At 43.3% G+C, this 13,292-nt stretch overlaps 1 protein-coding gene across 6 annotated transcripts in view; it reads left to right on the top strand.

The window, feature by feature from the left end:
- The first annotated feature begins 402 nt into the window (after positions 1-402).
- The window catches only part of LOC126400291 (protein shisa-6), an 86,625-nt gene continuing 73,735 nt past the window's right edge, over positions 403-13,292 (top strand). For all 6 annotated transcript variants that reach the window (XM_050060860.1, XM_050060857.1, XM_050060859.1 and 3 more), the window contains exons 1-3: positions 403-511; positions 885-1,812; positions 5,015-5,175. In XM_050060860.1, coding sequence (XP_049916817.1) covers positions 1,283-1,812; positions 5,015-5,175 — 691 coding nt within the window. In that variant the 5' untranslated portion in view covers positions 403-511; positions 885-1,282. The remainder of the gene's footprint in view (positions 512-884; positions 1,813-5,014; positions 5,176-13,292) is intronic.

The following is a 13,292-nucleotide window of genomic DNA, read 5'->3' as shown; positions in this document are numbered from 1 at the left end:
GGGGATGAGAAGGCATTGATATACTGCAAAAGCATAACTGAATTCTTGAAATTCAGTTGGCTTTTAGTGCCACTCCAAGATTTTCAGTGGCCCCATCTGGCCACCCCTATAAAAAAATGTCTGGGGGCGCCACTGGCCGGAGACAGCCAGCAAGCATGTTGTGCGGACACAAGTCTGTGCAGCCGTTTAATTTAGAAGTGTTAATGCCAATAACCAGGCTTGCTTTCTTGCTTGGAGGAGGAGGAAGAAGAGGAGGGGAGTGGGGTTGGGGGGGTGTTGCAATTTACCGATACTTGACTGAGTTCTGACGCCAGCACTGAAATGATGTAAGAGACGGAGGGAGGGAGAAAGCCGAGAAGGAGGAGAGAAGAAGTAGAGAGAGGAGGGAGGGAGAAAGAGAGAGAGAGAGAGAGAGAGAGAGAGAGACAGAGAGGGGTTCACAGCTCTGATATTCTCCTCACTTTCGGAGACCCAGACAGAGAGCAACTCCCCAGCGGGTATCCTAACAGAGGTAGGCTGGCTTTTCACACTCCCACCCTGTGAATATATCAAGAAAAATAAAATATGTTAAAGTTATATTTGAATTTTATTTGAAATAATTAAGAGGATCCACACTGAGCTGAGTGCAGCGATGGTAGGGTGTAATTCTTAACATATAGAGAACATACCACATCCATTTGGAATTCATTATTTCTGTGTGGGTGTCATGTTACCAAGTTAGATGCGTCGTGCAACGGCAAGAATGACTCTAATCAGGATCATTTTTCCATGACTAAAATCTGTCAAGTTATTCGGACGTGTAAAAGCCTGCTAATTAATTAATGACGTGACTGTGACGTGAGGATAATAGCTAATGAGCCCATTTGGCTTATTTGTTTCTCCAGCCTAACTTTGACTAGAGCAGAACTGACTGGGTCTCCAAGAATCAGCACCTTGGACAGCGACGCACTCAGCGGCTCTCACGCGCCGCTCAGCCGAGGGAGAGCGCACAGAGCCCGGGCACCCATCAGCTCCCCTCCCGCTCAGGATATGGTGCTTCCCTGCCACGGCTCCCCGAAGGGTCGCAATGGGCTTTAGTTTGTCCATTGCATACTAACAGCCGAGAAATGCCCTTGACAACAGTCTGCACAGAGTTGTATTCAGCATGACGGCGGCACAGGAGACTGAGCGAGCAGGGGAAGACTCGGCGGCGAAACTTACACAAGACTAAACCCTTGCATGTTTATTACCCACAGTTGAAGTGTCTTTGCCAAAACACAAGACTTGACTTGTTCACACTACCATGGGGATAAGGCACCTTTTGTTGCTGCTGATATACCTGGACCCGCTGTGCGTGCTGAGCGCCGCTACAGGCGGTAAAAAACCCAAGCAGGGGGGGCCAAGAAAACCAAGACCCACCACGGTCCCCACGGTCGTCCCGCCGAAGACCCCGCCGCCGCCGCCGCCCGCTAAAGATCACGACACATGCCTGGGCTACTACGACGTGAGCGGGCAGTATGACAAAATGTTCGAGTGCAACAACACGAACCACCGGTACTGCTGCGGGACGTGTTACCTGCGCTTCTGCTGCGAGTACAAGAAAGACCGGCTGGATCAGAAAGCCTGCAAGAACTACCAAACACCGGTGTGGGTGCAGACGGCCGCCCCGTCGCCCATCCCGACCGGTGAAACGTACGATCCGAGCATGGATCAGACGAACACGGCGGTCTATATCACCTGTGGGATCATAGCCTTCATCATAGTGTTGGGAGTGTCGGTGAAAGTTGCGTACGACAAAGCTACAGAGCCGCCTCAGGAAATGAATATACACAGGTGAGTGGGTAGAAGAGTTTATAATCACATATAAGAATGACTCTACACAAATGTGCACTCCACTCAAATAATTTCTTTAAAATGTTCTCTTAGTAAGGTAGAAAAAGAAACAAAGTCCCATGCCAAAGCTCATCGTTTGCCTTATATACATATATATAGACCATGGCTGGACAGACTGTCATTCATGTAGACCTCTCTGCAGACAGGTGTCAAAGGTCAAGACTCATGTCAGAGACAAGTCTACCAATGGTGTAGGTTTTGTTTCAACATTGGGGGGACACATATGGAGAGGGGAAGGGGGGGTTCCTCATTCTGATTAATTTTTTTTGCACCACTTTGTATCTTTTCTCCAAAAGCTTATGGTGTAAATGTCTTTAAGGTTGTCAGAATAAAAGTGCTCAGCCAGTAGTGTAGTGGTAGTTGATGAGGTGGGTGTACTACTAGGTAGGTGGGTAGATTACCATGAAGGAAGCTGGTATACTCTCCTATATATTCCTATGTATTTTTGGCTGATAGGTGGGTGTACTGTAAATGGCTAGAAAAAAAAAGGTGGGTATACCCTGCATACCTGTGTATACCCTCCACTACACCACTTTCGTAAGCTACTGATGTGTTTAATGGGGTGGACAAATGCACATGCTCTAAATATTGAGTGAGGGGGGCCATGTCCCCTGCATCTCCCCCCGAAATCTGCGCCTATGCCAGAGTCTGTAGGTCACAGTGTTTATTTCCCTGTATCCAAAATAATGAACTAGAAACCAGGCTGACAATGTGTTTGAAATTAATTAACAGATTGTTATCTAAAGGCAAAGAGAGGAACAATTTTCAGATCAGATTCTATTAGATTTGCAGCAGATGTTAAATCCCAAAGAAGTGTTTCGGCATAAAAGATAAAAATAATTACGGAGGAGTTGAAAGAGAACTGTTACAGTGATTGTGGTGCTCATGAGGAAAGAGTGTGTGTGTGCATCTGCTCTGTGTGGGAGGGAGAAGCACTGATGGCCAACATTTATATTGGATGGTTGTTAGTTTATATAGCAGATACAATTAGGGCTGGGCGATATGGAGAAAATCTAAATCACAATGTTTGTGACCTTGGTATCGATATTGAGATGATATTGTAGGGTTGACTGTTGGTGCTTTCCCAAAATACTTACACAGTGACATTTCTAAAGGTATTTATCAGTAATGTGACTATGACTACGCTGGTAAAGGTGAATAATATCAGCTAGAACAGTCTCGCACATAGTGTTATTATCTGAATTTCTAACTTTAATACTGTACCTTGACAAGTATCCGTACCTGACACTATTTTGAAACACTGACATTACGGGCAAAATTTTTATTTGACAGATAAGTACAACAAGGATATCACATGACAATGACGAGTTTTCTTGGTTAGGAGCAGAAACAGTAGAATTATTGTAGGAAACATTAACAAAAACAGAGAGCGAGAAAGCGCATCTGGTACCAGTGTATCGATACTGCCGATAATGAGTATTGAAACCGTTTCAAATATACAAAATCTATGTTAGGGCAGCAACTAACAATTATTTTCATAGTTAATTAATCTGTCGATTATTTTCTCAATTAATCGATTACTGTTTGGTCTATGATCTGTCAGAAAATGGTGAAAAATGGTGATCAGTGTTCCCCAACGCCCAAGATGACATTCTCAAATGTTTTGTTTTGTCCACAAACCCAAAGATATTCGGTTCACTGTCATAGATGGGTAAAGAAACCAGAAAATATTCATATCTGAGAAGCTGGAATCAGAAGAATTTTGACTTATTTTCCTAAAAATTACTCAAACCAATGAATCACTTATTAAATTAGTTGGCGATTGATTAAATAGTTGACAATCAATCGATTAATTGATTAATCATTGCAGGTCTAATCTATATATATATATTGATAAAATGATATTTTTGACTACACTGCTGGTAAGTTTAGAAAATTATAGCGCTTTATTGTAGTGCAGCCTTAAAACAAGTGAAAGACAACTCTTACAATATTATGATATCCAAAATACAAGACGATAACTATTATATCGTGATAATATCATGATATCGATATATATTCCCTCACCCTAGCTGCATTCTTTCTTTTTTCCCATTAAGCTGGGATAAAAATAGAGTCTTGAATCTTTGAATCAAACTGTAGCCCAGATATTTTGCTCATGAGGCAACTAAGTCAAGGCAGCCAGCTGTCAAACATCATACTTCACGACCCCATTCCTCCACCCCCGTCCCCACCCCCACCCTTTGCACATCAGCACATGGCTGTCTGGTATGTTCAGGTGGGGATTTGACAAGAATGTTTAGCAGAGATGGGATACCATGGCTAATGATTGCATCTCACCTCCTCAGCTGGCTCCTGCTTCCTCCCGGGGCTCCACCATATGAGAGTTATCACACAAGAGTGGACCACATGTTGTAGACTGTACCTACATCAGTGAACAAATGCTGACACACATTATTTCCTCAAGATTGAATAGCTTTTTTTATTGGATGCATTATTCAACACTTGAGCAATCTTAAGACTGTGAATAATGGATAGTGTTAACGTTAGGGGGCTGTATCAAGGTCGTGTGACATGCATGCACCACTGCACATTCAATAAGGAACAGGAAGGAGGGGTGGGGGGGCGAGGCTAAAATATTCATTTAAAAGCAAAGGTTACGTCGGTGATACATTTGTCGTGCAAAAGCTTTGAGCCGCTGCAGTGCTGCAAAAGTAATTTGATTTCCTTTTTTCAAAAGCAACGCCAGAAAAAGCAAACAAACACTTTTTGAACTTTCTTTCATCGTGATTGCTTCTCCCTCTCTTCCACTCTCCCCCCTTGAGGGCTCCATCCTTCCATATGCACCTGGTGCGGTCTGAAAAACATTCAAATTCAACCCAATTAGACAAGATACTCACACACATCCAGTGTTGTTTCTCTTGCAAATGAACATTCGTCATGTTCCCAGACGTAAAAAAAAAATAAATAAAAAATCACAGAAACAGAGCAGCCCTGAATTACTCATAATAGCACAACACTGTCTTAACAATTAGCAGCCATTCGGTGCGTAAAAAACAGACATGCCATCACTTCATTTTTAACTGAGTTCAGCTGCACTAAGAGCAAAAAAAACTGTACAAAACGAGAAACATGCTGCAGTATTAACATTCGTTCCTGTTTTTTTTCTCTCTGCTTCCAGGGCCCTTGCAGACATCCTGAGGCAGCAGGGGCCCATCCCCATATCGCAATATGACTGCGAGAATTTCGCAGCGATGAACGGCTCACCCAAAGACAACACACCAGTCAGAACCTCATCCAAGAACCACTACACCCCTGTTCACACCTCCAAATCCAACCATGGTAAGAGCTCTCCTCTCTCTCCACTCGATGCTCAAAGCCTCACAAGCATCCACTAGTTTATGTGTCATTGGTCAAACATAGCTTGAAGGCAGATTTGAGCGGTGCAACCCTTTGCCCACATCCCTCTCAGTGTGTCTGTGTGAAGCTTTTGCGATACATCGATTATTTCTGTGCAAAATTCTGCATTCCCCTCCAAAGAGCACCCACTGCGCTCACCCTTTCAGCAGTGTAATCTCCAATGTTAACATCCAGTAATCATCCGATTTGAGCGAGAGAGTGCGAGGGAGAGAGCGACAGGGAAAAAGAGGGGCCTGCTAGTGGAGATAATTACAGGCTGGCAAGGTAGCGCGGCCCCGCAGTCTCTGACAGGCTGGAAGTGATGGCCTCTCAGTCACTCGGTGGGTGAATCAGACGCGGCACACACACGGCGTGATTTAACCTGACGATTCAGGGAGCAGGCGGGGAGCATAAATCGGTAATATGGCCGAAAAACTGGAAAAACAAGAGTGCAGGGGAAGGCAGGCGGTGGCGGCAGGTTCCTCGATAAAGCAGGTGTTATCAGATGGGAAGAGGCAAAGACACTCGGGGAGAGGGACACAGATGGAAAATAATGAGATATTAGAAACACAAAGGAGTCAGTGAGATGGAAAGAAAACAAAAGATGAGCGCAGGATGAGTGAAGAAATATTCTATTGGTGAGGATCTTGCAGCCGTTAAAGCACCTGAATGATGGTATGTGTGTAGTTACCTTTATAAAAGATGTATTAACACATATGGGTATGATACACCAAACTGCATTTATGAAGTGCCTCTCTGGTCTTGGTGGCCACTCAAAGCGCTTTACAAGACAAGCACCATTCATCCATTCGCACACACAGTCATACACTGGTGGCCGAGGCGACCACGCAAGGTGCCACCTACTACTCACTTAAAGGTTCCTGAGGACTCACACACTGATGGCACAGCTACACAGCTGTTTTCAATTTCAATTTTCAATTTTATTTATAAAGCCCAATATCACAAATCACAATTTGCCTCACAGGTGTGAGGCAAAATTGTGATTTTGTGTTTTGGGTTCAGTATCTTGGACCAAGGACGCTTTAACATTTTAGACTGCAGGGGCAGGGATCAAGCCATCGACCTTTCGATTGGATGACCGCTCTACCTCCTCCAAGTATTATTGGGTGAAATGTCACTGTCCAGTGAAAAACATATTTCTCTAAAGCTGCCCATCTTAAATGTTCAAGTAAAACCAAAGGACTCTTATAATCTGAAAACAGGGCTGTTTTTCTTAAGTCATGAAATGTGGGCATTTTGGAGATATATGTTTTTCAGAGGATGGTAACACAGCAATCCTTTGTTTCTGTAAAATTGCTGTATTTTTCCAAATATAGTTTATGAACACAGAAGAACTTCAGTTTTGCTTTTGTCATGAAACAGAGATTGCATCACATTCTCTGCACTCTATAGTACACTGATACGGTACTGTACGCGTGTGTGTTACTTGCTCCTCTTCCTTACTTACTTCCACTCTACAAAACAGCAAAACGCTGTTCATACTATTAGAAATAGCAAAAATGGATCTTTTTTGGTTTAAGAAACAAAACATTTCTTAAAAGGACCAAGAGTGTGATCTTGGGTTCTTACAGTCCTTCAGACACTATTAGTGGTAGTAGATAGCAAGGCAGTTAACCAGGGTAATCATTTTTCAATATAATACACGATGTTGGGAAGGCTACATTGAAATGTAATAGGTTAAAGACAAGTGGTTACCCTGTTAAAAATGTAATAAGTGGGGCATCGGTGGCTGAGTGGTGAGAGCAGGCACCCCATGAACAGAAGCTCCATCTTTGCTGCAGCGGCCTGGGTTCTATTCTGGCTTGCAGCCCGCTGCTGCGTGCTACCCCACCCATTTATGCATATATATTAAATATATGTCTTAACATAAGTGTTTGAGCTACACCAGATCAGTCTTGGTCTCAAGACCACTTCTTGGTCTCACCGCAGACTGGAACGAAGTTTTTCTCCGTTTCGTTTCGGCACCAGAGAAAGAGGACTCTGGATTTTTTTTTTCAAGACTGGCCAGGACCAGAACTGCACCTGTGCAAAAAAGAGCGTTGAGTAAAGATGGTTTTAGTTGATTTCAGTTCCTTAGTGTTTGTATTTCTTTGTTCATAAAAAAACTAAGGGAAATTCACACATGAAATTAACTTCACATGATTTTGATTATTTTATCAAGACATTTTTCATCGTACACCAATACATACAGACATATATACTGTCATAAAAGAGGTGAAGGAAGACAGATCTTCGTTTCTTTTCTGTAAGAATGAGAATGTGGATCTTTCAGACCACTTTAAGGAGTACCTATTGCTTGCATCGATCACATTTTATCATTTTATATTTTATTTGTCATGCACTGTGGGACTCGTATGGTCTGACCTTGGTCTTTACTTGGTCTCAACCTTTCAAAGTCTTGGCCTTATCTCAATCTAGATACACTTTGGTCTTGGCCATGACTTGGTCTTGGTTCAGGTGGTCTTGACTCGAACCATTAGTCACACCCAACCCAGTGATTATGCCTTTATAGAGATACATGCACATGTTTGTATTTTTTCCAATACGTTATCTTGATTTTAATAATTTGAAATAATTACATTTATCTCACTGCTCTCATGGCGGTGTGCCACATGTGGTTCCTGGGGGATGTTCCAACCACAAAATGGAACATTATACCCACCTCAGCTCCTCATTTTATTAATCACACATGTAAATATTTAGATATTTATAAAAGTCTTTTGTTGTATGTAGTACAGTGTGAACAGGGCGTTACAGGATGTAAAACAGGATTTTTATTGACCTCTGCTGGATATGACAGAACTGCAGCAACCTTTCTGAAGTTCTGAAATCCAAACATCACAGCACCTGATACAGTTCATGTTGCTGTTCCGGATGATTGAAGCTACAGGACAGCAAAAATATTTTTGCGTCTTGTTCTCTAAATAATAGATGGTACACCCTTTCAGTTTTATTTGGGTGAACACAATCGTGTGTGTCATGTAAAGTTGGCCTCTTTCTGCCACATTGCCGCCTATCAAACGCTAGCTGGGAACATTTTCTTGCAGCTCAGTGCTGGTCGCGACCACAGTCTGCTGTTCATTCACTGAGTGTCTCCCTCGCTCATTTGCTGCATCAGTCTATTCCTAATGGTCACTAGCCGGCCATGCAGGGGACACGGCTGATACGCAGATGCACGTGGCAGGCTGCCTTCAGTATGACCTTGCATGCATTTCTACTCAGCAAAGGTCGGGCATCACTTTATCTGTCTATCTGCCTCTGTGCTTGGCTGCGACTATTTTGCCTGCTTGCACACAATCGCTGCAAAGAGAACACAACTCGGGCCGGCTCAGCTCAGTCTACCACAGCCAAGCCCCCCTTCATCAGGGACCACAGCAGTCCTGATGGGGTTGGACATGAAAGGCAGTGACAGCCCGGGCGAAAGCGTGGTTAATGTGTGCATATAAATTGGGAGCTCCGCTCGATGCCTTAACAGGCTCCAAGGTGCTGCGGAGAGGGAGCCCACTCATAGAAAATGCATATTCATGTGCGCCTAAATGGGCATTTGGCACAGAGCGGAGAGGCAGGCCTCTTAAGGAGAGGGTCCTCGGCTGGAGTCATCGCTGCACTCCACATCCAGGGGCTTTTTGAGACACTTTTAAATGAGGTGGAGAGACCTCATAAAGCAAGTGGCTAAAGGGCCCAAGAGGATCCTATCAACTTGTGTCAAGAGTGGGAATAACATCCATTTCTCCTTTGATCCTCAACATGCAATGATGCCCAGTTGCTCTCAGCAATAATCACTTCCTCACCAAAGTCATTTCTTTCATCCTCAGAGCTTTGTTTAGGCTCAATTCTAAAAATACATGCTGATTTCTTTCTTTTTTTTTTTTTTTTTTTTTTTGCAGGCCTTGTGTAGTGACATGGTACCCTTGGTGCACTGCAAAACTTCCCTGCATTTTTAGAACGATATATTCCTTTTCAAAAAAGAAAAAAAAAAACAGAGCCCTAAAGCAAAAACAGTACAGACAGCATAATATGATACCAGCGCAAGTGCTGCTATTTTTATTCGCATCCACTCTGCATTGTTGTGGGCTCAGATCCTCTTTTAGGTCGGGGGTGTAAACACAGAGCGCCCCACGGCCACAACAAGGAGCAGACCTTGAAAGGGAGAAGTAGATACCTTTACAGGAGTTCGCCTTTGGTTAAAGTAAACAATAACCGCTTCTCTGAGTAATGCAGTTTGGCCCACAGCTCTCTTCAGATGAAGTTGATTTATTTAGTGCTCACCACAGGCAAAGATTTGACTCTATTTTTTTGAAAAGTGTTGCTCGGTTTCCTCTCTGACGTTTTCTTAATGCGCAGAATGATGAAATATAGTTTTCAGGTAGTGCAGAGAGAAGCTGTTTCCTCTGTCTCAGTTTACTCAACAGAAACCAAAGAAAAAACAATTACTCCGATATAGCAGTTCTGCAAAAGAATAGGCAAATTGGATTATGAGTTATGGGGCTGCCTTTGCTGCACCAGAAGAATCAGACGAAAGACAATGTTGGAGTGTATGCTCGTGCAGAGGTTGAAAAGCCTTCAGCCAGCATCTATAAGTGTCTGAGCTCCTATACAGCACTGGAGGGATTTGAGCAGTCGGTTCATTTAGTTTGAGATGAGCAGCCTCCCATGCTTAAAGGTCAGCTGCTGTGGACAATTAGAGGTCGTGATGATAGAATAACATTTCCAGCTATTTAGCAGCTTTGACATGACCTTCAGATATTTTTAAAGCACGTATTTGCTTGTGTGTGTGCGTGTTGTGTGCGCTCTCTGAGAGCAAAAGAAGGTTTGCCTAAATAACAAAACAGTGATTTAATTACTCTAATTATTCGCCAAAAGGCACTTTTATAATGATATTCAGTGAGCCCTCCTGCCCCACTACCACACACACACACACACACACACACACACACACAAAACACCTCCCTCTTCTGCCTGCAACCTCCCTCCAATTAATCGTTAAAGCGTGCAGGTATAACATCTCCACTGTGACCTCGCCGGCTCCCCATTGGCCACATAATCATCCCCCACATGTTAAAAACAACATTTCGATGCTGACTGCATCAACATGTTTAATAGAAGCTTCCTCCTGAGTGCACCTGTGTTAAACCTCAGCATCTGAGAGACCCCGCCTAATTGTCTCCTGCCCTAGATCTCATTATTGCCCCTTATTATACAGCTGGACCTCTGGCCCCCTGAGTGTACATGTGTGCATGTGAGGAGGTTTCAGGTGTGGAGGCAGGGATCCATCAGCAGCACTGGTTAATTACGGGCTGGTGTGGATCAGGACTTACTGCACTGCGCCATTAGTTTCATGAGAGTTCAGGGGCAGGGTTAAAAGAAAAGGGGGCATGTATTAGCCAAAATGGCATTTAAAGAGCTCCAGTGTGCATCTCGGACTTAGGATGATAAAGATATGGAGATATGCAATGCCGAGCTCCAACTGAGCGACTTTATCGAGATGATGTACACAGCTCTGAGTCCACTCCAGCAGATCGGCATCTGATAATGCTATAAAATCAGTATACCATGTAAATTACCCCTGCCTGGCTGTGTTAAAGCTTAATCGACCTTGGAGTCGGATAACCTCCCTGATGCCAGCCGTACAGTACCACATCCAGCCCGGTTCATGATATAATTATCGTATTATTCACATTTTTCCCCATTCTCTGAGGTAATTCAGAGGTGTAGGTGTCCAGTGAAGAAGTCTGATTAAAAAAGTATTACCATATGAATCCTCAGCGGCACCCGTTCATTTCCATGGCTCTTCGTTGAGGTGAAAGTCACGATTTTCTTTGTATCAAGGACGATAAATTCATAATGCGTAGCCTTCCCCCTGCAGGCTCTTCATGCTACCTCACCTTAATGAGCTGGGAATGGGAGCAGGAGGAAAGGAGGGGATTGCTTTTGAAGGGTCTCTCCGATTCGAGGGTTGTCGCAGTGGGTCGTGGAGTGGCCTACCAATGACAAAGGTGACAAAGGAAGACAACAATAGCGTGTGAGCGTGTGTCACACACAGACTTGCTGGTGTGATTGAATGGGAAAATAACCCCAGCAGATAGTCTATCTGCAGCCATGACAGCAGCGCAGGGAGAGGTGTGATTGAGTTCAAAGTGCATTGGTATGTGGGTGGTTGAAACATATTGCCTTTTTTTTTTCCTGAGCATCATTGCACTGTGTTTGCTCGTATGGTTCACTTTTCCGCCATTTCCCCTCTTATCTGTGCTTGAGGAGAAGACACCGCGGGGAAGTTCTCCATTTGACACCATGAAAAAGACACAACTGGTGCCACTGAGAACATGAGGGAAAAGCCCACACACTTTTTTCTTATCTCTAACAGGGGCCCTGCTGAACTTTCTGTGAACTTAGTGATCCAGAGCCTTTGCTTGTGACCTTCTAAAGGTGAATTCCTGTGATTAGAGCTGAAACAATCAGTTGAAAAATTGATTGGTCAATTGGCACAAAAAACTCAGCAGCCATTTTTAAAATAAGCTGTTCAGATTTGATGCTTTGCTTTGTGTAAAACAATCATTTAAAGGGGTAATCCAACACGGTCTGGCACCCTGTCCAGGGTGTATGCCACCTCTTGCCCAGTGTCAGCTGGGATTGGCTCCAGCCCCCATGCGACCCTTAAGAGGGTAAGAGGTTACAGAAAATGAATGGAAAGCCAACATGTTCTCTCTCCCAACTTGTCAAATATGGCAGCTTGGTCAGTGTTCCTATGCTTCAACCTATGACGCTATAGCTAGCCCTCTAGGGACAGCATGTGATTACATGCAGTGTAAAAAAATAAAAAAATAAAATAATTGTCGCACAATGTACTTACATTAGTAAGTTAATGACTTTGTCACATGATGTATGTATGTGACATGTATGTCACGTGTTTTTAACTATGTAATGTAGTTTAAAAAAAACAATGTTTGCGTGTTGTGTTGCAAAAACGTACAACAATCTGCTGGGTGAAAGTCCTGCGTTTGTTAAAGGTACCCTCATACAACAGTTCGTATGACATCTCTCAAATTAGTGCCCCAAAAAATGAGCTATGAGCAAAGTTACGTACTTATTGTAAAGTCACATAGATTATGTTTAGGAAGAGAAACATAGTTGGTTGTTTTTAGGTTCAGGCAAGTAATATTAGGTTAGAAAGAGAAACATGGTGATGACATACCTTAAAACAACTCAAATTTAACCTGGTTGGTTTCCAGAGTTGGTTAGAGTACTTTGATTACTTTTTGCAGTAATGAGTAACCTAACGCATTAGTTTGCTGTTTGAGTAATCAAATACTTAAATACATTTTCAAACAAGACATCAGTTACTTCCGTTACTTTTAGAACGCTGGTCCTTCAGCTCCGAAACAGCAACGGCTGTCGTTTGGTTCTAATAACGGAGATAACGTTAAACCTATCAGTCTGAAAGAAGCCACGGAGCTTGTGGCTCGCTACGTGGTCAGAGAAATGCTGCCGTTGTCTACGGTGGAGTCTAAATAGGTGGAGTAGGACTCGCTGACAGACATATTTCAGACTCAGGACTTGCATTATGCCTGGTACACGCTACACGCTGGTACTCACCAATTATCCCCGGTCGTCATCGGGTTATTCTTGTCCTGTTTTTATTACTTTGACTATTATTTGAGTCACTGTGTCTGTTCATGTGCCAGCCGACATGTTGTTGTAGTCACCTAAAAGCGTCAGCAGATGGCAGGAGCTACATTTGAAGCGCCATATGTAAACTGTCAAGCTGTCGTTCTGTGTTTCTACTTGTCAAAGTGACGGCTGTGATGGGAGAATTGGATCTCAGTGAAGGGCAAGTGGTCCATAACTTTAATTTTGGAGACAAAAAAAATGTAGGCTTAGCGCCCTGTGGTCCATTGCCCAATAGGAAATGCAGAATACTCAAAAGTACTTTAGAAGTGCTTGAGTTACTTTTCTCAGAGAGTAACGTTGGAAGTACTTTTAAAGTAATTGAGTTACTTTACTCAGGGAGTAACGCAGCAAAGTAACTGGTTACTTTTTTT

This window comes from Epinephelus moara, chromosome 13 (genome assembly GCF_006386435.1).
Source record: "Epinephelus moara isolate mb chromosome 13, YSFRI_EMoa_1.0, whole genome shotgun sequence".
NCBI classification, from domain to species: Eukaryota; Metazoa; Chordata; class Actinopteri; order Perciformes; family Serranidae; genus Epinephelus; species Epinephelus moara.
Note: the sequence above shows the minus strand (reverse complement) of the source record. Positions and strands in the feature narration are given on the sequence as shown.